The 21,220-nt window shown below is 48.9% G+C and overlaps 2 protein-coding genes and 23 non-coding genes across 25 annotated transcripts in view; 5 read left to right on the top strand and 20 right to left on the bottom strand.

The window, feature by feature from the left end:
* Nucleotides 1-2,607: 2,607 nt before the first annotated feature.
* gpr185a (G protein-coupled receptor 185 a) lies at nucleotides 2,608-4,387 on the bottom strand. The gene is made up of 2 exons (XM_084684098.1): nucleotides 4,378-4,387; nucleotides 2,608-3,584 (listed from the first exon to the last, which is right to left on the bottom strand). Exon 2 carries the CDS (start codon nucleotides 3,580-3,582, stop codon nucleotides 2,608-2,610), a length of 975 nt encoding a protein of 324 aa, XP_084540224.1. The 5' UTR covers nucleotides 3,583-3,584; nucleotides 4,378-4,387.
* A 6,295-nt stretch (nucleotides 4,388-10,682) lies between these two features.
* LOC146245696 (retinal guanylyl cyclase 2-like) overlaps nucleotides 10,683-21,220 on the bottom strand; it is a 77,315-nt gene continuing 66,777 nt past the window's right edge. Inside the window, exons 13-18 of the mRNA XM_084683439.1 lie at nucleotides 15,125-15,317; nucleotides 14,692-14,866; nucleotides 14,430-14,528; nucleotides 14,116-14,210; nucleotides 13,142-13,227; nucleotides 10,683-10,767 (exon numbers count right to left, since the gene is read on the bottom strand). Of these exons, the coding sequence (XP_084539565.1) occupies nucleotides 10,683-10,767; nucleotides 13,142-13,227; nucleotides 14,116-14,210; nucleotides 14,430-14,528; nucleotides 14,692-14,866; nucleotides 15,125-15,317 (733 nt within the window). The remainder of the gene's footprint in view (nucleotides 10,768-13,141; nucleotides 13,228-14,115; nucleotides 14,211-14,429; nucleotides 14,529-14,691; nucleotides 14,867-15,124; nucleotides 15,318-21,220) is intronic.
* On the top strand, nucleotides 15,784-15,873 carry trnay-gua (transfer RNA tyrosine (anticodon GUA)). The gene is given in 2 exon segments: nucleotides 15,784-15,820; nucleotides 15,838-15,873. It is a non-coding gene; the product is annotated as a tRNA-Tyr (tRNA).
* trnae-cuc (transfer RNA glutamic acid (anticodon CUC)) lies at nucleotides 15,970-16,041 on the bottom strand. Its single transcript has one exon. It is a non-coding gene; the product is annotated as a tRNA-Glu (tRNA).
* Nucleotides 16,161-16,234, bottom strand: trnat-agu (transfer RNA threonine (anticodon AGU)). The gene has a single exon. It is a non-coding gene; the product is annotated as a tRNA-Thr (tRNA).
* Nucleotides 16,433-16,506, bottom strand: trnan-guu (transfer RNA asparagine (anticodon GUU)). Its single transcript has one exon. It is a non-coding gene; the product is annotated as a tRNA-Asn (tRNA).
* Nucleotides 16,728-16,799, bottom strand: trnaw-cca (transfer RNA tryptophan (anticodon CCA)). The gene has a single exon. It is a non-coding gene; the product is annotated as a tRNA-Trp (tRNA).
* On the top strand, nucleotides 16,995-17,084 carry trnay-gua (transfer RNA tyrosine (anticodon GUA)). The gene is given in 2 exon segments: nucleotides 16,995-17,031; nucleotides 17,049-17,084. It is a non-coding gene; the product is annotated as a tRNA-Tyr (tRNA).
* trnae-cuc (transfer RNA glutamic acid (anticodon CUC)) lies at nucleotides 17,181-17,252 on the bottom strand. Its single transcript has one exon. It is a non-coding gene; the product is annotated as a tRNA-Glu (tRNA).
* Nucleotides 17,372-17,445, bottom strand: trnat-agu (transfer RNA threonine (anticodon AGU)). The gene has a single exon. It is a non-coding gene; the product is annotated as a tRNA-Thr (tRNA).
* Nucleotides 17,644-17,717, bottom strand: trnan-guu (transfer RNA asparagine (anticodon GUU)). The gene has a single exon. It is a non-coding gene; the product is annotated as a tRNA-Asn (tRNA).
* trnaw-cca (transfer RNA tryptophan (anticodon CCA)) lies at nucleotides 17,939-18,010 on the bottom strand. The gene has a single exon. It is a non-coding gene; the product is annotated as a tRNA-Trp (tRNA).
* trnay-gua (transfer RNA tyrosine (anticodon GUA)) lies at nucleotides 18,206-18,295 on the top strand. Its single transcript is given in 2 exon segments — nucleotides 18,206-18,242; nucleotides 18,260-18,295. It is a non-coding gene; the product is annotated as a tRNA-Tyr (tRNA).
* Nucleotides 18,393-18,464, bottom strand: trnae-cuc (transfer RNA glutamic acid (anticodon CUC)). Its single transcript has one exon. It is a non-coding gene; the product is annotated as a tRNA-Glu (tRNA).
* trnat-agu (transfer RNA threonine (anticodon AGU)) lies at nucleotides 18,584-18,657 on the bottom strand. Its single transcript has one exon. It is a non-coding gene; the product is annotated as a tRNA-Thr (tRNA).
* Nucleotides 18,856-18,929, bottom strand: trnan-guu (transfer RNA asparagine (anticodon GUU)). The gene has a single exon. It is a non-coding gene; the product is annotated as a tRNA-Asn (tRNA).
* trnaw-cca (transfer RNA tryptophan (anticodon CCA)) lies at nucleotides 19,151-19,222 on the bottom strand. The gene has a single exon. It is a non-coding gene; the product is annotated as a tRNA-Trp (tRNA).
* trnay-gua (transfer RNA tyrosine (anticodon GUA)) lies at nucleotides 19,418-19,507 on the top strand. Its single transcript is given in 2 exon segments — nucleotides 19,418-19,454; nucleotides 19,472-19,507. It is a non-coding gene; the product is annotated as a tRNA-Tyr (tRNA).
* On the bottom strand, nucleotides 19,604-19,675 carry trnae-cuc (transfer RNA glutamic acid (anticodon CUC)). The gene has a single exon. It is a non-coding gene; the product is annotated as a tRNA-Glu (tRNA).
* Nucleotides 19,813-19,886, bottom strand: trnat-agu (transfer RNA threonine (anticodon AGU)). Its single transcript has one exon. It is a non-coding gene; the product is annotated as a tRNA-Thr (tRNA).
* On the bottom strand, nucleotides 20,085-20,158 carry trnan-guu (transfer RNA asparagine (anticodon GUU)). The gene has a single exon. It is a non-coding gene; the product is annotated as a tRNA-Asn (tRNA).
* Nucleotides 20,380-20,451, bottom strand: trnaw-cca (transfer RNA tryptophan (anticodon CCA)). Its single transcript has one exon. It is a non-coding gene; the product is annotated as a tRNA-Trp (tRNA).
* trnay-gua (transfer RNA tyrosine (anticodon GUA)) lies at nucleotides 20,647-20,736 on the top strand. The gene is given in 2 exon segments: nucleotides 20,647-20,683; nucleotides 20,701-20,736. It is a non-coding gene; the product is annotated as a tRNA-Tyr (tRNA).
* Nucleotides 20,834-20,905, bottom strand: trnae-cuc (transfer RNA glutamic acid (anticodon CUC)). The gene has a single exon. It is a non-coding gene; the product is annotated as a tRNA-Glu (tRNA).
* trnat-agu (transfer RNA threonine (anticodon AGU)) lies at nucleotides 21,025-21,098 on the bottom strand. Its single transcript has one exon. It is a non-coding gene; the product is annotated as a tRNA-Thr (tRNA).

Genomic DNA, 21,220 nt, shown 5'->3' with positions numbered 1-21,220 from the left:
TGTCATTTATGAAAACATAATTCTTCGAATACATTTCTAAACCAGCCGAACAAGACCTTAAGACAACATTTGTGATCGTTATGCTTTAAACAGGAACTGAAATAAAACAGTACATGTGTAGAATCCATCAGTTGAGTGATTTTCTATATATATATATATAAAAATATATCTCTGTATCAACCTGCTGAGAGTTGAGAGAACCCTGTGACGACTCTTCCTCAGTCATGCAGAGGAGCAGCTGTGAGGACCGACCGCTCACGCTCCATAGCTGTGGCTTTAGCAGTGAGGGCTGTGTGTGTGTGTGGTATGTGTGTGGATTGCGTGTGAGTGTGTGTGAGTGTGCGTGTGTGTGCTTCCAGAGCACGGGTCCCCTCTCACCTGGACTCGGACGGTATCATCATTCAAGTAGCTGCTGTAGCAGCCAGATTATCCAGATTATTCAGATTAAGTAGATAATCCAGATGATCCCAGATACGGTTGTTGATACCACAGACCCTAACCCGGCTACATGTTAGTTTGGGGTTCAGAACATTCAGCAGGCCATGCCTGGAGATGATGATGTCAGACGTGGTTATTGCCAGAGTGCAGATACAAGGCAGACATTCTGGAGAGCAAGGGAAGATCCTGGAGACAGGAACACTTATATTTGCATATTATAATCACGTGTTACTATGTACAACCATAAGGATGCGACCCTGAGGGTTACATAGATATAAACCCCAGGGTCACATAGAGGGAGGGACGCTGCTCAGTAGAATAACCATGTGTTCATTTACCTTTCATCCAAAGATGCGTACATGGGGGGGATTCAAACCTGTGTCCCCCTGTCACAACTACTGAGCTGGACCAACCCAGGTCGAGTGTGACTGTTGGAGTTAGATGTGGAGTTATTGTTTGTTACTTCTTATCGTGACGCCTGCTAATTTGTCCTCCCTTTTCATGTTGTATTTGAGATCCCGTACCTTTGTCTGGCAAGAGACTGCACCCACAAAACTGTTTGATGTTGCACTTAAGATAGGACAGGGCTTTTGATGCACTGCACTATGTATTGTAGCTCAGATGTTAATGTTGGCTCTCTGACGTAGAAATAGTATTCAATACTTGTTGTATTATTGCATGTGTGATTTTCTACTGTACTTTCCACATGGACTATTTGATCAAAGCAGCTGCTTTGTGAATGAAGTCATTCAAAAAATGAATGAATCTGAATGTAAATGAGTGAATTGTAACTTTTAAGCATGTGTGTGACGGACTGTATGATAAATGAATGAAAGCTAACGTAAGGTAGCGTAATATTGCATTGTGTCGCTTTTCATTTAGATACTGTGACGCCTCTGCCAGTGTGTGTCTTGTCGCTAACGAGCCTCCCCCATGCAAAATGCATCACTCTGTCACTCAGGGAGCAGCTGGGCGTGTTGAGCTCGAGCTGGGCTTGTTTCTGTCTAGGAATGATCTAACACAAACACCGTTACATTATGTATGGCACACGGCCGGCACTTGTCCCACTACTGGTGCTCCATCTATATATCAGCACCACGGACAGCGACATCCACCAGCACCTGCCCTGCACCTCTGTCCCCGACTGAAACGTTTTCGCGACTGTCATAAAGAATAATGAGAATGTGTTTATTTCGATTTCATCCAAGGCAATGTACAGGGGGGTTTCGAAACTGCAATTCCTTGATCTGCAGTCATTTGCTCTATAACTTCGCTACACCCTGCACCCCCACCCTATAGGTGATGCTTCGTAAGCACGTAAGACAGGGAACCCTGACGGGTGACGACACACAGGCCTCATCTAGCACTGCCACCTGGCTGGAGCACTGAGGCTTATTCAACTGTTGACAGCTTGACTTGCCTACCTACCTACCTACCTACCTACTTACCTACCTACCTACCTACCTACCTACCTACCTACCTACCTACCTACCTACTTACCTACCTCTCATCCTGCCCTAACATACCCGCCTAACCCACCCTCCTGCCCTACCCTATCCTCCTACCCACCCACCCTCCCGACCTTATAAACCCTCCTACTCTGTCCTCCTACTCGCCCTCCTGCCCTACTATACTCACCCATACACCCTCCTGCCCCACCCTACCTTCCTACCCACCCTTCTGCCTTACCGTGTGTGGGGGGGAGTTTTGGGGTGGGGGGGATAGTGCTCCTTTATGGCCTGAATAGCGACCTCTATTCTCCTACAGCTCTACAGGCTTCGAAATGAAGAAAAATGCGACATCATTGGCGACATCCTCTGACTCATCCACAGACAATGTCATCATTGCAGGTCCCACAGTCACTTATCCCTCCATTCAGCTATGTCCCACAGTGGAGCCCCATGTGGACTAGAGACAGGAAGACAGGCTGGGCCACAGAGAGAAGCTGGAGGAGGAGCAAAGTCTTGTCTGGGGATCCCGCTGGTCCTGGTGGTCTAGACATGTGTGGAATCCTGGTGGTCTAGACATGTGTGGGGTCCTGGTGGTCTAGACATGTCTGGAGTCCTGGTGGTCTTTGTAGTCTACACATATCGGGGGGTCCTGGTGGTCTAGACATGTGTGGGGTCCTGGTGGTCTCGACATGGCTGGGGTCCTGGTGGTCCTGGTGGTCTAAACGTCGCTGGGCGTGCGGGGCCGCATGGAGAAGCGAGAAGAGGAGCACCCGCAGCACGCCAGCCTCAGACCCTTCTGGATGTCCGGGTTGCGGAAGGCGTAGACGACGGGGTTGATGATGGAGTGGCAGATGGCGGGCAGCGCCGCCAGGTAGGTGTAGACAGGCGGGTAGCGCGTGTCGGCCACCAGGGAGTACAACGCCAGCGGCACCCAGCACGCCGCAAACACGCCCAGGATCGCCGACAGAGTGGACACGCCCTTGGTGGTGGACGAGGCGTGCGCGGCGCTCATGAACTGCTGCTGCACGGCGATCTGCTGCGCGTGGCGGAAGGCGATCCTGCAGATCTGGAGGTACAGCTGCAGGATCAGAGCCAGCACCAGCAGGAACGCCACCGCCAGCGCCGCCGCGTGGTTCTTATCCACCGGCCTGAACACGCTGCAGGCGCTGGCGTCCTCCAGGCAGTTCCAACCCAGGACCGGGAGCGAGCCCAGCGTCAGGCTCGTCAGCCAGACGAGCACCAGCACAACGTAGGTGAAGATGACAGTGCGCTCGGTGTGGTAGGTCAACGCGTTGTACAGAGACAGGTACCGGTCCACGGTGATGGCCAGGATGCTGAGCACCGAGGCGGAGAAGGCAGTGATGAGCAGGCCGGCCGCCAGCAGCGTGACCAGGTCTGAGTCCAGCATGTAGGTGATGGTGAAGTTGAGGATGAGGCCCAGGCCGGCCAACGTGTCAGCCAGAGCCAGGCTCAGGATCAGCAGGAACATGGGGGCGCGCAGGCTGGGCGTGGACACCACCAGGGCCAACACCAGGGCGTTCTCACAGGACATCAGGGTGCCGGTCACGCACAGGACCACGTCCCAGGGGTTAACGGTTAACGGCACTGGGAGCAGCTCGGTGGACGGGGAGGAGTTGCGCCCCTCTGGTCCGTCCCAGCTGGAGGTGGAGGTGTTGGGGAGCTGGTTACTCATAGCTGCTGCAGCGCCTGAATCATCCCTGGGGGGGAGGGAGGGGGAGGACGAGGGAGGGAGGAAGGGAGGGAGGGGGGAGAATGGGAAGGGGGAGGCAGAGGGGGGCAACAAAGGTGGGGGGCAGAGCGAGGGGGTGGGGGGGAAGATGGGGAAGGCAGAGAAATGGGGTTGGGGGGTGGGACAGAGGGGGGGGGGGCAGAAAGGGGGGTTGGGGTGGGGACAGCATGAGAGGTGTCTGTGGGTGGAGGATGCAATAATATAGACACAGATGAATGCAATAATATAGTCCCCCAAACAATCCATATTTCACCACACCTGTCTAGCTTGTTCTGCACGAGAAACATGACGAGAATAAGCTCACAAGAACGGACACTTTACAGGGTGGGATAGTAACGTCCTCCGAGCCTTTCAGGAGAGGGTTAAATTCAAATGCAAGCCCCTCCACGGGGACGAGATGACATCACAGAGCTGGCAGAGAAGGAATTTATAGAAGGAGTAAAAATGGCCATGAATGGCAGGTCTTTGAGCTAAATTTAGATCTCAGTCATTTCATGTCATGTGAGCATAAACACAATATATGAGCAGTCACACCACAAATACCCCCATCCTTCTTCTAATACAATATTCCCCGCTGTTTCCCCTTGGTTAGAAAGGACTTCTAAGGTCAAAAACCAAATGATGCCATATTAGCTAAGAATAAAGGTGAACCAATGTCTCTTCATCTCGAGCGTTAATCTCTGTTCTAAGCAAGCGGACAAACGGATAGAAACACGGAAAGAAAAACTGATAACCAACCTGAGAAGCGGTGTATGCCTCCATCTCGAGCCTCCCTCTCACCGGCTCTGTGCGGCTCCGGTAAGGTTCCGTCGCGCGCATTCCTTGACAGATGCTCGGAAAGAAGATGGAGACGCAGGGCACAAGGGTGGGGGCTACACTAGAAACACCCCCCAATGTAAAGGTGATCTCTCCTTCAGTTATTTTTGTCGTTAATAGAACGGCTCTTCACTTCGGCGGGTGTCCGGGAGGAGACGCGGAGACTTGGCTGACAAAGCGCGGAAGATGTTGGCGGTGGACTGCGCGAGGCTCCCGGCTGTTACACCCCCATTGGCCGTGTGGGATGATTCTCCGGCTGACGTCAAGAGTTTGCCCCCCGTTCTTCCCGCGGTGAATCAGAGTGGAGAACGTGACACAGCAGACGAAACGCTACGCGCCACATTCCGGTCACGGTTAGACCGGGACCGGTTCTAATAGAGATTCACCTGGGAGTGCAGTCCTGTCTCGAGATGATAGTACAGTTTTTTCCGATTGCTTCAGCACAATTTTTTTAACAGGGCTCACTTTGTCAAAACACAATACACTATTCACACAACTAGACACACAAGTAATCTTGTGTCTAGACCACCTCCAAATCTTTTGCTAAATTAAGCACTTAAAAGAACAATACAATCATGTATAAAAAAACATTCTGTCAACGTATGCCACACACATGGTTCATAAAGTAGACTCCGTTTGAACCAGTTAAAAATGACTAAATGTAAAAAAAAAAAAAAAAACACTGTTATGCAAAATTTATAACACTTTTATTCTAACTATTCTTTTCTAAAGATACAACATGCTTGATTATGTCAGAGATATTGTTACAGTTGAGTACCTAAAAGTACATGAATATGTTGACCAAACACAACAAACAAGACCCGTACTGAACACTGCTGAAAATATGTATTTTATTTCTCCACATTGTCTACTACGTAAAGGTTGGATTTTGTGCAGAAAATATGATTTCAAATTGAATACTGTATAGTAGGCTACATAGCCTACTGTAAACACAGCAAATACATTTGTAAAGACAAATGAAAGTATTCAGCAAATGAAATACAGTACATTGTTTCAATCATGGATTGCGTGACTGTACAAAAAAGTACTGATGTAATGCGTACAGTAGGCTACATGTTACTGAACTGTTCTGTAGACAGTAGAGAATGGTAGTTTTCACCTGTGCTCTTGTCGAAATGTCCAAATTACTGTTTCAACAGTACATCTGGTGAGGTTGGGCTGAACTCTCTGTCCAGCCTCTCTCAATGTTGCCCAATGGTTCACAACATGGTCAACCAATGTTGTTCGAATTTCATTAGATACTGTAAATCCGGCCCTATTCTTCCACGGCCTCCAGGTCTACCTCTCCCTCCCCCTACCACTTTTCCTCCACGGGCTCCCCCTCTCATCCTCACTCTCCCTCTTCTTCTTCCTGCAACATTGCCTTCCATTTTTGATGAGGACAGGTACACTGACCTGTTGCCTTTTTCATAGTGCTTAGCTGATTGGTATATTTACAATTATGCACTTTAGTATGGAGCGCCGTTTGTAAAAGATGCACGTCTGTTAATACTGCTCAGTTTTTGCACATTTAGCACAAATAAATGCAGCAGAATTTTCAACTGTCACTTTTTTTTATGTATAGAGGGAAATTCTAAATTCTAAATACATGACAACTTATCCAGAGCAATGTTCTGCAGTACGCAAAATAATAAAATAATATGTTATAGAACTGTTAAATGTTAAATGTAAATGTTAAATCTGAAATGTTAAATCTAAATGTTAAATCTAAATGTTAAATCAGTCACCGAATGTAAAGCTAAATATTTAGAAAAGAGCTAATAGCCGAGCTTCTGGCAGTATCAGTGCACACAGCTTCGCCCATACCTGGATCAGTGGGTGCAACATGGGTGACAGGACTCAAACATGGCTAGTTCTTTCCAGTTTGGAGAGATCAAACAGCCCGTTATGGCAGATGTGAGGGCAGAACTCTAAGTCAGTTGAAACTTGAGAAAGACAAAGTGTTATATCTCCTGAACTGTACATGCCAGAAACTAAAGTCTGTGTTGTATCCCCTTATTTGTATGTCCCCAAAACTTTGTCACACTGGTTTCAAGACCTGGAGGCATGCCAATATAATTGTACAGCGGTATTATGTATTTCACCATAATAAAGTAATATTTTGGCTCTATATGACATCATGTTAGAAAATCAATGTCTCAGAATTCTATTTATTCATCATGTAGCCAAGAGTCTCTCTCCCTCTCTCTCTCTCTCTCTCTCTCTCTCTCTCTCTCTCTCTCTCTCTCTCTGTCTCTCTCTCTCTCTTTCTCTGTATCCATCCCACACATATATACTCCCTTCATCTCATACAAACACTCCATCCCACACACACAGGAGGATGCCTGGGAGAGGCTGGGAGGGAGGCTGGTGGGGGAGGCTTTGAGGGAGACTAGGGGAGAGGCTGGGGGTAGGCTGAGGACAAAGATAGGAGGAGAGGCTAAGGGAGAGAGAGGCTGAGGGAAGATATAGGAGAGTGGCTGCACCTACAGTGCATTCAGATGCTGCCCTTCCACAGTCAGCCACCAGAAGGCAGTGTGGGCTAGCAGGACTGGGGACACGCTGCTGCTCCCCTGTCTTCTGGAGAACACACCCCTGCTTCCAGCTGAAGGGGAGGGTACTTGTGGAGGACGACAGAAGGGGGAAGGAGGATGAAGGGGGAAAGAGGACGGAGGAGAAGAAGGAGGTGGGTGAAGGAGGAGGTGCAGGAATGCATCGCTCCACACCCCCCCCATCACATACACACTGTTCACACACATTTTCCAGCACACAACACATTTAGTCATATTATAAATGATATGACACATTCTTCTCTACAACACAAGTTTGTAAAATTAATAACATTATTACACATTGTTCACCACTGTGGCTTTCTGGTACCTCCACCATCATAGAAAAACTTGCCACATAAAATATATAGTTAGGTTTATTGTTTTTATTAAATTAAGTACTGTATGGAAGACTTTAAATGCTTGACCTCGTGTTAGTAACTGTCTCTCATATTCCTTGGTGAAAAAGAGTAAGATTGAAAAAACTGCAAATGCAGGATATTACGGAATTTAGTGAAACCCGATACATCACGTTAGCTTACCCTTATGTGCTGGGTTATATATATATATATATATATTATATTTATATATATATTTAGTAGATGCTCTTATCCAGAGCGACTTACAGTAAGTACAGGGACATTCCCCAAGAGGCAAGTAGGGTGAAGTGCCTTGCCCAAGGACACAGCGTCATTTTTCATGGCTGGGAATCAAGCCGGCAACCTTCTGATTAATAGCCCGATTCCCTAACCACTCAGCCATCTGTCCCCAGATCATACTGCATCAGAAAGGCCATTAAAATCACGAGTGTCTGATTAGTTGTGGTTACGTGATGTGAAGCTGTTTTTTATCCCTCACAGTGACCTTCCGACAAAGGATGAGGATTAACTATCGGGCTGTGTCTCAATTCTTCACTCCCGGGGCTCAAGATGGGATGGATCTCAATCCAAACTGCGGAGCGAGACGCTATCTTGACTGAGTCATGTTTATCAGTCACGTAGAGACGATTTGAAGAACTGTACAGTAACCACACAGCCTGTCTTCTCCAGGGACTGATTTTATTACAATCTGTTTGAACACTGAGAGGAAATACAGACCTCAAACTGGGACTCAGACAGAAATAGCAGTCTTGTGAAAGTGTGAAAAGAGGACTATGATCATGATCTAAGTACACCAGTGTATTCACCAGCACTTGGGATAAAGTAAGTGTAGGAATTGAAAAGTAGCCTATCAAAAAGAAAAGCTATCAGAAAGCAGTATGCCTACAATTAGAAGTACCGGAATGTTTTACTGCCCAGCACAAGCATATTTACATTGAAATACATGCCTGTATCAAACAAGTATTTACACATGTACAAATAGATTAGTATTTCTATTTGTTTTACTGAGTGTATCTCTTAAGCATTCTGTTGAGCTCTATGTACACCTTTGAGGTTAGGGATTGGGGTTAGAACATACAATAATAATACATTAATTTAGCATAAACTTGTTCAACGTGACTTACAAGGGGGGAAAGGGTGAACCTGTGACCTCCTGATCTTCAGTCAAATGCTCTGCACTGAGCTATACCAACCCCAAACTTAAATATGTATGGGCTGGGTTGATGAATGAGTGGAGGGTGAGAAGAGAGGAGGGAGAGGAGGGTGAGGAGGGAAAGTAGGGAAAGGAAGGAGAGGAGTGTGAGGAGGGAGAGGAAGGAGAGGAGGGTGAGGAAGTAAGGCTCAGTGATTAAGTGGTATAGACTGGGACTCATTAATCCTCAGAGTCTATGTTTAGACCAGCAGCGTGTCCTTAGAGGAGATCCTTCTAATCATAACGGTGAGATTAAACCCCTGCTGTGCCCACTGTGATATGCTAAACCACCTATCTCTCAAGAACTTCAAGGAAGATGGGGTGGGGGGAGAGGAAGAGGATGTATTAAGTGAGGTGTTCAAGTGTTCCAATGCCCTGGTGTTCCAGTGTTTCTGGGTTCCAGTGTTGCACTGTTCCAGTGTTCTTAGTGAAGTTCCATAGTTCCTAGTGGGGTGTTCCAGGGTTCCAGTGTTTCTAGTGAGGTGTTTCAAGGTTCGGGTGTTCCTAGTGAGGTGTTTCAGGGTTCCAGTGCTCCTAGTAAGATGTTCCAGTGTTGCAGTCTTCCAGTGTTCCCAGTGAGGTGTTTCAGGTTTCCAGTGCTCCTAGTAAGATGTTCCAGTGTTGCAGTCTTCCAGTGTTCCCAGTGAGGTGTTTCAGGGTTCCAGTGCTCCTAGTAAGATGTTCCAGTGTTGCAGTCTTCCAGTGTTCCCAGTGAGGTGTTTCAGGGTTCCAGTGTTCCTAGTGAGGTGTTCCTGTGTTGCAGTGTTCCTAGTGAGGTGTTCCAGTGTTTCAAGACAGGTGTTTCAGAGTTCCAGTGTTCCCAATGAGGTGTTCCAGGGTTTCAGTATATTTCAGATGTGTTCCAAGGTTCCAGTGTTCTAATGTTCCAATGTCAATGGTGGTGTATCATGATGTTGTCCTCCTCGCCTCCAGTAGGCAGCTCAGTAACATGGCGCACAGTGGAGAGCCTCCTCACGGCCTTCCGAAGGAGCTGCTTAAAGTCCCGCTGCATCGTCCTGAAACACAGCAAGAAGGATGACGGGAGTCAGTCAGGAAGTTGCAGTCCTCTCGCCCTGCTAGTACTCCCCCCATCTCTGCTGTCACCTTCACCAGCATTTCAACCAGACACATGGACACATGAACAGTCAGACAGAGAAGCACAAAGGGGCAGCAGACAGACCATTTGGGCTTTTTAGAGTGGATAAACAGGTGTTATCCCCAAGAAGTGAGACAGGTGTTGTCACCAAGAAGTGAGACATGTGGTCGCCAGGAAGTAAGACAGATATTTTCACCAGGAAGTGGACAGGTGTTAAGACAAGTGTTGAGGCTGGTATTGTCACCAGGAAGTGAGACTTGTGTGGTCAGAAATTGAGATATGTTGTCACCAGGGGTGAGACAGGTGCTGTCACCATGAAGGAAGACAGGTGTTGTTTTCAGGTAGTGAGATGTGTTGTCACCAGGGGTGAGACAGGTGCTGTCACCATGAAGGGAGACAGGTGTTGTTTTCAGGTAGTGAGACAGGTTTTGTATTTAGGAAGTGAGACAGGTAGAACAATCCTGGGCTTCATCTGATCTCGCTGGTGAGGGCCAGTGTTTAAAGATGTGTTAGGGCACAGCAGGTAAGAGATGTGTTAGGGCAGGGCAGGGCTGGTAACAGATGTGGTAGGGCAGGGCAGATAACAAGTGTGGTAGAGTAGGGCAGGGCAGGTACCAGGTGTGGTAGAGTAGGACAGGGCAGGTAACAGGTGCGGTAGAGTAGGACAGGGGAGGAACCAGGTGTGGTAGGACAGGGCAGGTAACAGGTGTAGTAGGGCAGGGCAAGTAACAGGTCGTTCAGGGCAGATAACAGGTGTGGTAGGGCGGGGCATGTAACAGGTGTGGTAGGGCAGGTAACAGGTCTGGTAAGGCAGGGCAAGTAACAGGTCCTTCAGGGCAGGTAACAGGTGTAGTAGGGCAGGGCAGGTAACAGGTGTGGTAGGGCAGGGCAAGTAACAAGTCGTTCAGGGCAGGTAACAGGTGTGGTAGGGCGGGGCATGTAACAGGTGTGGCAGGGCAGGTAACAGGTCTGGTAGGTCAGGGCAGGTAACAAGTGCAGCCTGCAGAGATTCATCTGCTCCCCCTGGCCAGCTGCTCGGCTTTCTTCTTCTTGTGACGCATTATCTCCTCCATCTGCAGCCCATGAGCTTGTGCTCTGTAGAGACACGAGAAACACCAGGAGAGACTAGGGGCGATACCAGCAGAGATACTCCAGGGGAGATTCCAGTAGAGATACAGGTGGAGATAACAGGAGGAGATAACAGGAGAGCTACCAGGGGAAATACTGTATTTTTCGAGAAATAAGCCGCGTTTTCTATAAACCGCACCCCAACAGAATGGGAGCACAAGTATAGGCGATCTTACAGCATGCCTTTGCAACACACTTCGAAAACAAAAGTAAGTGCGTAATGTATGTATTCTAATGCCCAGGAATCAGGGTGGCTGCTGGTCTTTCAAAGAAGGGAAGCTCATTTTTGGCCTACATCATAAAATGTTTGCATTTATTTGGCTAGTTCACACAACACTAGTCTAGCCTACTGTATGAATGAATGAATGAACAAACAATCTAACTATATTAAACTTGAAGGAGGAAATGTGGGAATTAGGTTAAACTGAAACAAGGAATGTGGCGTATAATTGTATGAAATGTATGATGAAAATTGGCTAGCAATTTCGTCAAGCAAATTCCAAGAAATAGGTTGCAGCGGTTTGTCTTTCGAGTACACTGTCAAAATCTGCAATGGGACTGAGCACAAATAACTTCTCGACAGACCCTCCAATCATCACGCGGAAGCCCAGCGTCCAGGCCAGCCCACTCCTCCATTCACCCCCAGAGATGCCGAGCGTCCGTGGGGGGGACATAATCGCAGCATTTATCTAATGACAGTATGGTTTCGAAGCACTGACAAAAAACTGTTCAAAGCAGCCCCATTGAAGTCCATGGACGCCAGGCTTCAATAGGGAAAGGCACTGTGACGCTACGGGAATGTATGTCAGTCGACCTGCTATAGGTTGCTGATTCTAAACAAATTTGTCTTTGAGAACATGTTCTAACGCATTTAAAATGTTAACACAACAGTAAATATTCGACCATACATTTTTTGACATTTTAGGGCAGAGGTGGGCAGAGGTGTAAATTTAGGTTACTCCTGATTGGCAGGAGGGCACTGATCACAATGTGTAGGCCACCAGCCTGTCAACAAACAGTGGTCAGGTGAGCATCGTGGCGAGACTGTGAGAAGAGATTTAATGATTGTTTTTTTGGCAGGCTACTCCTGTAAAGTGGACGTTAACATTGAGTGAATAATAAACGAATACACTCCTGTAGGCTATATCATTGTTGAAAATGCAGCTCTATAGTGTTTCTAAAGTTAACGAGCCTTTGCTAGCTCTGGAACACAACTCTGAATTGTCTGCATGCTAGCTTACAGACTTTTCATTTGTCTTGAATGAAGCCTATGCTGTAGTTGCGGTCGAAGCTATGCTAGCTAGACCTGCAAACTTGTAAAATGATTTGTTAAGGATTTGATAAAACAGTGTCCCCACCAATGTTCAAACCAAACCTATGCCCTTGGGGGTGGGAAACCCTGGTCCTCGAGAGCCGCTGTCTTGCATGTTTTTAAGTGTTTCCCTGCTCCAGCACACCTGATTCAAATGCACGGTCATTACCATGCTTCCACAGAGCTGATAACAACCCATTCATTCCCCTGTTTTAGGGGAAGCCGAGCTTCCCTTGCAGTCTTAAAGAAATCGCCACTGCCGGGAATGAACTAATATTTACCTTTAGACGTGTGAGTTCTAAATATTTCCGATGCTCCCCAAAGCATAAGTAATTTTTCCGAAACAGTAGCTCGCTAGCTTTAGTTAGCTTCCGGGCTAGGTTAGCTAGAATAATACCCGTAGCCATTGGCGATTTTACACTCTTTTTAGGGGTGCTCATGAACACCTAAATTCCATCCCAGCACCCTTAAAAATAATAACAATAAAAAAAAAAAATTATTATTAACGTATTTCTTCAATTAAACGCTGCAGCGTTTATTACACAAGTAATGATCTTAAATAAGTTCAAGTGCTTTCATGTGTTAACACAATGTTTATTTATTTTTGACACATTATTATCGATTAATTTAATGCTGGTAGTTCATGAAGAATTACTTTGCATCATAATAAATGAATGTATTAATTGTTATCCAGTGAAATTTGTGATTTATTAGCAAGGGGGTTAACATTTTTGCAAGGCACTGTATCCATGTCACATTCTTATTGGGGGCTGAGCCCCCCTAAAGGTTTGATCCTAGAATTGCCCCTGCTCGTAGCAATGCTACTACCATGCAAGTGTTACATGTTAGCCTTCTCATTAGTACATTTTGAAGCCTGTTTTGTCATAAAAACGTTCAATAAGCCGCTTCATATAAGCCTCACCACCTCAAGAAAAATGTCAAATCGGGGTATAGACCGCAGCTTTATTTCCGAAAAATACGGTACACAGGTACACCAGGGGATACACCAGTAGCAGGCATCGCTCTTACCCAGACTTGACCTCTGGAGGGATGGGCAGAGGCTTGGTGAAGCTGTCCTTGCCAATCAGCCAGTAGGTGTCCCCCAGTTCCTTGACCTGAAACACACACAGTGGAGAACATGCTACACACACCTCGCTACACACAGTGGACAACATGCTACACACATAGTTGACCAGAGGCATGACCCTGAAAAGCAGGGGGGGGTTGAAATTAAGAGTCTCAATTAATTTGTAATTTTTGTAGGTCAACATTTGTCATTTGAATACAAATTGAAGACTTCAATACAAGTGCACTGATTTTCTGTTAAGTTTAGTTAAAAGAGAAATAAGAAAATAAGACTCTGCCATTCCCCAAACAATTTCAATTGTAATATACATTAAAATATATCATTTGGTCAGCTCAGCAGCGGTTGTTTTATCATCCTCTGTGGTGTTAGGAGAAAAAAAATATGTTAAGGAAGACCACCCGGCAGAACTTGCCTGGCAGAACCTGTGCCGTTGCGTAGCGCAGGCATGCCGCTCTAAAGCCCCTTTCCCCCTACTAATCACGTCTACATCAATGTGACAAAGCTTACAGAAGGCATGATATTGATCTTTGCTGCTTTTAGTGGCAAAGTGGAGTTCTGAACTCCACATAGATTTGAATGAGGTCTTTCTTTTTGGCATTTGAAAGCCTACACGAGTGGTAAATTGCGACGGTGGGCAGGAAGGGTCAAAAAGGAGTGCCACAGTGGTCCGGACAAAGGGCTGGAAAAGTGGACTGTCCGGACGTCTGGTCACCCTGAACACACACCTCACTAAACACAGTAAAGAACATGCTATACACACCTCACTAAATATATTGGAGAAGATGGGGACTGAGGTGAATCTACGGAAATAGAGAGAGACTTAGGAAGGCAACCAGAAAGAGGGAGAGGCAAAGGAAGGTAGAGAGAGAGGGAGAGAGGCCGAAAGAGGGGGAGGGAGATTTGGGGCTGTTCAGACCTTCAGTTCGGGGCTTCCTCTCGGCTGGACCTTGTAGCCCTCTTTCAGCTGCAGCAGGATCTTCACTGTGCTGTGGCTGACATGGATACGATATGCTGGGGACAGACACCCACCCACCCTCACACACACATACAAACACACACACGCAAAAACACACGCACAATCACATGGACCACACAAGCACACACACATGGACACAGTCCACTCTCACCACACACACACACACACACACACACACACACATACACTGAATGTCAACATGAGCCAAGAGCAGAGACAGCAGACCACTAATGACTGAGCAGGTGATGACTCACGCATGCCAGTGGACTCCATCTTGGAAGCGGTGGTAACGGTGTCTCCAAATAGACAATAGCGGGGCATGGTGAGACCCACCACTCCTGCAACACATGGACCTGCACACACATAGTAGGGTCAGGGCCAAGGTCAGGGGTCAGCGTTCCAACACCAGGGGTCAGATCTCAGCGTCCAGGTTCAGGGCCAGGGTCAAGGCAAGGGTCAGGTCCAGGGGTCAGGAACCAGGGGTCAGGATTCAGGGGTCAAGGAACAGGGTTGTACCTGAGTGCAGGCCTATGCGCATGCGCACGGGGACGTCGGGCATATGCCTCATCTTGAAAGACCCCACAGAGCTCAGAATGTCCAGTGCCATGTTCGAAATCTCAGCCGCGTGACGGTCGCCATTAGCAACTGGAAGCCCTGACGCCACCATGTAGGCATCACCTATTGTCTCCACCTGGGGACATGACATATATAACACAGACACACCCAACACATACATGACACATGTGTACCACATACAACAAACACAACACATGCATGACAAGTTCACCACACATAGAAATACTGTACAGATACATACACATACATGACACATACACCAAACATTTATGTTTGACTTATATGACATACACATGACATAAACATGACACATACACAACAAGTACCGGAAAGATTCACAACAAATACATGATACATACACTCTCTGTGTTACCTTGTAGACATCATGGTCTCCTATAACAGCATCAAACAATGTGTAGAGATCGTTGAGCAGGTCCACCACCTCGATGGGCTCGCTATTGGCCGAGATGGTGGTGAAGCCCACAATGTCACTGAAGTACAGCGTGACTCTGTCAAAGTGCTCCGGCTGCACCACGCTACCTGTCTTCAGGGCCTCAGCCACCGAGCTGAACACAAACACACGAACAAACACACACATTTTTTTTTTTTTGAATATACACAAAAAGACTCATTATAGAAGTTGCATGTGTTTGTATATGTGTCTGTTTGTCATTGTGTGGTGCGTGCATGCGTGTGCCTGCCTGTGTGTGTATGGAGGCAACATTCCAACGTAGACTCTGATGTGCAAACGCCGCGCCGCAAAGCGCGCCGAGAGTACCGACTATGGCGTGAACGCCATCAGGATTGACGTTCCAATGGACGTCGCCTAGCTTCTCCTGGGATTCAACAAGATCAGTGCCTGTGCAAGACTACCTGAACGACAATTCGAAAAAAGCAAAAAAAAAGGCAATTTGAATTGCAACCTGACTGAGATCACGCAGACTCGGCCTCGTGACCCCCGCAGCTGTTCACTGAGACCAATCTGGTAACAAGTTCAACATCTAGCTTGTTCCCTAACTCTCACTCGTTCACCCTTCGATAGCTCAGTTGGTAGAGCGGAGGACTGTAGGTCAAGCGCGGTTGGAAATCCTTAGGTCGCTGGTTCAAATCCGGCTCGAAGGAGGGATATTTTGGGGTCAAATATTGCCTATATGACAGCGAGGCTACTCTACCAGCAGGGACATCCCCCCCCATTTTAAAAGAGGCCTAAAAACAAGTTTCCCTGACCGGGAATCGAACCCGGGCCGCGGCGGTGAGAGCGCCGAATCCTAGCCACTAGACCACCAGGGAGAGCTCTGCTTCTCCTGCTCGCTCTGCTCACTGTCAAAGATGAGGGCCAAGTTGCAAGGCCAACCTTTCAAATGAACCTGTCACCAGGGAGAGCTTGGTTTTCCTCTTGCGCCAAAAATAGGCTCCGCTGAGATTCGAACTCAGGATCTCCTGTTTACTAGACAGGCGCTTTGACCAACTAAGCCACGGCGCCTTGGTTGGAGCCCCGTGAAGGGCTCACGACGCTTTTTTTTTCTCTTCGGCTAGGTGCGCTTCAAGGTTATGCCCAGCATGCAGCAAAGCCTCTCAAGGCACCAGAATGAAGAGATGTTCCCGCTCCTTCGACTCTGATGGCGGTACAGCTCATTGTCACACAGGCAGGACCCACGACAGAAGCAAACAAGAAAACACTCGTCCCTGGGTGGGCTCGAACCACCATCCTTTCGGTTAACAGCCGAACGCGCTAACCAATTGCGCCACAGAGACCCTGGCTCCACAGAACCAGGACTGACAAACGCAAGGAGGAAACGCTGGGAGACGCGTGCCTTCGAAGGGCTTTTCTTTGCCCTGCCTGGAAGTGGTGGCATGACTCACGTTGAGGAAGCAATCAGAGCTTGATTTTGCCAGCTCTGTAAAAGGGAGAGCTCTCACGGCGTCCCCAAGAACAGACATGCTTTCCCCAATGGAGGGCCACACATAATGTCCACTGACCCCGACGTGATTTGAACACGCAACCTTCTGATCTGGAGTCAGACGCGCTACCGTTGCCCCACGAGGCCTACGTGCATGCAAGGAGGCAACATTCCGAGCTAGACTCTGATGTGCAAACAGAAGAAGTCTCCAAAAAGGCAATTTGAATTGCAACCTGACTGAGATCACGCAGACTCGGCCTCGTGACCCCCGCAGCTGTTCACTGAGACCAATCTGGTAACAAGTTCAACATCTAGCTTGTTCCCTAACTCTCACTCGTTCACCCTTCGATAGCTCAGTTGGTAGAGCGGAGGACTGTAGGTCAAGCGCGGTTGGAAATCCTTAGGTCGCTAGTTCAAATCCGGCTCGAAGGAGGGATGTTTTGGGGTCAAATATTGCCTATATGACAGCGAGGCTACTCTACCAGCAGGGACATCCCCCCCCATTTTAAAAGAGGCCTAAAAACAAGTTTCTCTGACCGGGAATCGAACCCGGGCCGCGGCGGTGAGAGCGCCGAATCCTAGCCACTAGACCACCAGGGAGAGCTCTGCTTCTCCTGCTCGCTCTGCTCACTGTCAAAGATGAGGGCCAAGTTGCAAGGCCAACCTTTCAAATGAACCTGTCACCAGGGAGAGCTTGGTTTTCCTCTTGCGCCAAAAATAGGCTCCGCTGAGATTCGAACTCAGGATCTCCTGTTTACTAGACAGGCGCTTTGACCAACTAAGCCACGGCGCCTTGGTTGGAGCCCCGTGAAGGGCTCACGACGCTTTTTTTTTCTCTTCGGCTAGGTGCGCTTCAAGGTTATGCCCAGCATGCAGCAAAGCCTCTCAAGGCACCAGAATGAAGAGATGTTCCCGCTCCTTCGACTCTGATGGCGGTACAGCTCATTGTCACACAGGCAGGACCCACGACAGAAGCAAACAAGAAAACACTCGTCCCTGGGTGGGCTCGAACCACCATCCTTTCGGTTAACAGCCGAACGCGCTAACCAATTGCGCCACAGAGACCCTGGCTCCACAGAACCAGGACTGACAAACGCAAGGAGGAAACGCTGGGAGACGCGTGCCTTCGAAGGGCTTTTCTTTGCCCTGCCTGGAAGTGGTGGCATGACTCACGTTGAGGAAGCAATCAGAGCTTGATTTTGCCAGCTCTGTAACAGGGAGAGCTCTCACGGCGTCCCCAAGAACAGACATGCTTTCCCCAATGGAGGGCCACACATAATGTCCACTGACCCCGACGTGATTTGAACACGCAACCTTCTGATCTGGAGTCAGACGCGCTACCGTTGCGCCACGAGGCCTACGTGCATGCAAGGAGGCAACATTCCGAGCTAGACTCTGATGTGCAAACAGAAGAAGTCTCCAAAAAGGCAATTTGAATTGCAACCTGACTGAGATCACGCAGACTCGGCCTCGTGACCCCCGCAGCTGTTCACTGAGACCAATCTGGTAACAAGTTCAACATCTAGCTTGTTCCCTAACTCTCACTCGTTCACCCTTCGATAGCTCAGTTGGTAGAGCGGAGGACTGTAGGTCAAGCGCGGTTGGAAATCCTTAGGTCGCTGGTTCAAATCCGGCTCGAAGGAGGGATGTTTTGGGGTCAAATATTGCCTATATGACAGCGAGGCTACTCTACCAGCAGGGACATCCCCCCCCCATTTTAAAAGAGGCCTAAAAACAAGTTTCCCTGAACGGGAATCGAACCCGGGCCGCGGCGGTGAGAGCGCCGAATCCTAGCCACTAGACCACCAGGGAGAGCTCTGCTTCTCCTGCTCGCTCTGCTCACTGTCAAAGATGAGGGCCAAGTTGCAAGGCCAACCTTTCAAATGAACCTGTCACCAGGGAGAGCTTGGTTTTCCTCTTGCGCCAAAAATAGGCTCCGCTGAGATTCGAACTCAGGATCTCCTGTTTACTAGACAGGCGCTTTGACCAACTAAGCCACGGCGCCTTGGTTGGAGCCCCGTGAAGGGCTCACGACGCTTTTTTTTTCTCTTCGGCTAGGTGCGCTTCAAGGTTATGCCCAGCATGCAGCAAAGCCTCTCAAGGCACCAGAATGAAGAGATGTTCCCGCTCCTTCGACTCTGATGGCGGTACAGCTCATTGTCACACAGGCAGGACCCACGACAGAAGCAAACAAGAAAACACTCGTCCCTGGGTGGGCTCGAACCACCATCCTTTCGGTTAACAGCCGAACGCGCTAACCAATTGCGCCACAGAGACCCTGGCGCCACAGAACCAGGACTGACAAACGCAAGGAGGAAACGCTGGGAGACGCGTGCCTTCGAAGGGCTTTTCTTTGCCCTGCCTGGAAGTGGTGGCATGACTCACGTTGAGGAAGCAATCAGAGCTTGATTTTGCCAGCTCTGTAACAGGGAGAGCTCTCACGGCGTCCCCAAGAACAGACATGCTTTCCCCAATGGAGGGCCACACATAATGTCCACTGACCCCGACGTGATTTGAACACGCAACCTTCTGATCTGGAGTCAGACGCGCTACCGTTGCGCCACGAGGCCTACGTGCATGCAAGGAGGCAACATTCCGAGCTAGACTCTGATGTGCAAACAGAAGAAGTCTCCAAAAAGGCAATTCGAATTGCAACCTGACTGAGATCACGCAGACTCGGCCTCGTGACCCCCGCAGCTGTTCACTGAGACCAATCTGGTAACAAGTTCAACATCTAGCTTGTTCCCTAACTCTCACTCGTTCACCCTTCGATAGCTCAGTTGGTAGAGCGGAGGACTGTAGGTCAAGCGCGGTTGGAAATCCTTAGGTCGCTGGTTCAAATCCGGCTCGAAGGAGGGATGTTTTGGGGTCAAATATTGCCTATATGACAGCGAGGCTACTCTGCCAGCAGGGACATCCCCCCCCATTTTAAAAGAGGCCTAAAAACAAGTTTCCCTGACCGGGAATCGAACCCGGGCCGGGGCGGTGAGAGCGCCGAATCCTAGCCACTAGACCACCAGGGAGAGCTCTGCTTCTCCTGCTCGCTCTGCTTCTCCTGCTCGCTCTGCTCACTGTCAAAGATGAGGGCCAAGTTGCAAGGCCAACCTTTCAAATGAACCTGTCACCAGGGAGAGCTTGGTTTTCCTCTTGCGCCAAAAATAGGCTCCGCTGAGATTCGAACTCAGGATCTCCTGTTTACTAGACAGGCGCTTTGACCAACTAAGCCACGGCGCCTTGGTTGGAGCCCCGTGAAGGGCTCACGACGCTTTTTTTTTCTCTTCGGCTAGGTGCGCTTCAAGGTTATGCCCAGCATGCAGCAAAGCCTCTCAAGGCACCAGAATGAAGAGATGTTCCCGCTCCTTCGACTCTGATGGCGGTACAGCTCATTGTCACACAGGCAGGACCCACGACAGAAGCAAACAAGAAAACACTCGTCCCTGGGTGGGCTCGAACCACCATCCTTTCGGTTAACAGCCGAACGCGCTAACCAATTGCGCCACAGAGACCCTGGCGCCACAGAACCAGGACTGACAAACGCAAGGAGGAAACGCTGGGAGACGCGTGCCTTCGAAGGGCTTTTCTTTGCCCTGCCTGGAAGTGGTGGCATGACTCACGTTGAGGAAGCAATCAGAGCTTGATTTTGCCAGCTCTGTAACAGGGAGAGCTCTCACGGCGTCCCCAAGAACAGACATGCTTTCCCCAATGGAGGGCCACACATAATGTCCACTGACCCCGACGTGATTTGAACACGCAACCTTCTGATCTGGAGTCAGACGCGCTACCGTTGCGCCACGAGGCCTACGTGCATGCAAGGAGGCAACATTCCGAGCTAGACTCTGATGTGCAAACAGAAGAAGTCTCCAAAAAGGCAATTTGAATTGCAACCTGACTGAGATCACGCAGACTCGGCCTCGTGACCCCCGCAGCTGTTCACTGAGACCAATCTGGTAACAAGTTCAACATCTAGCTTGTTCCCTAACTCTCACTCGTTCACCCTTCGATAGCTCAGTTGGTAGAGCGGAGGACTGTAGGTCAAGCGCGGTTGGAAATCCTTAGGTCGCTGGTTCAAATCCGGCTCGAAGGAGGGATGTTTTGGGGTCAAATATTGCCTATATGACAGCGAGGCTACTCTACCAGCAGGGACATCCCCCCCCCATTTTAAAAGAGGCCTAAAAACAAGTTTCCCTGAACGGGAATCGAACCCGGGCCGCGGCGGTGAGAGCGCCGAATCCTAGCCACTAGACCACCAGGGAGAGCTCTGCTTCTCCTGCTCGCTCTGCTCACTGTCAAAGATGAGGGCCAAGTTGCAAGGCCAACCTTTCAAATGAACCTGTCACCAGGGAGAGCTTGGTTTTCCTCTTGCGCCAAAAATAGGCTCCGCTGAGATTCGAACTCAGGATCTCCTGTTTACTAGACAGGCGCTTTGACCAACTAAGCCACGGCGCCTTGGTTGGAGCCCCGCGAAGGGCTCACGACGCTTTTTTTTTCTCTTCGGCTAGGTGCGCTTCAAGGTTATGCCCAGCATGCAGCAAAGCCTCTCAAGGCACCAGAATGAAGAGATGTTCCCG

The sequence above is a fragment of the Hypomesus nipponensis genome, chromosome 20, assembly GCF_054491055.1.
Source record: "Hypomesus nipponensis isolate SF chromosome 20, ASM5449105v1, whole genome shotgun sequence".
Taxonomy (NCBI): domain Eukaryota; kingdom Metazoa; phylum Chordata; class Actinopteri; order Osmeriformes; family Osmeridae; genus Hypomesus; species Hypomesus nipponensis.
Note: the sequence above shows the minus strand (reverse complement) of the source record. Positions and strands in the feature narration are given on the sequence as shown.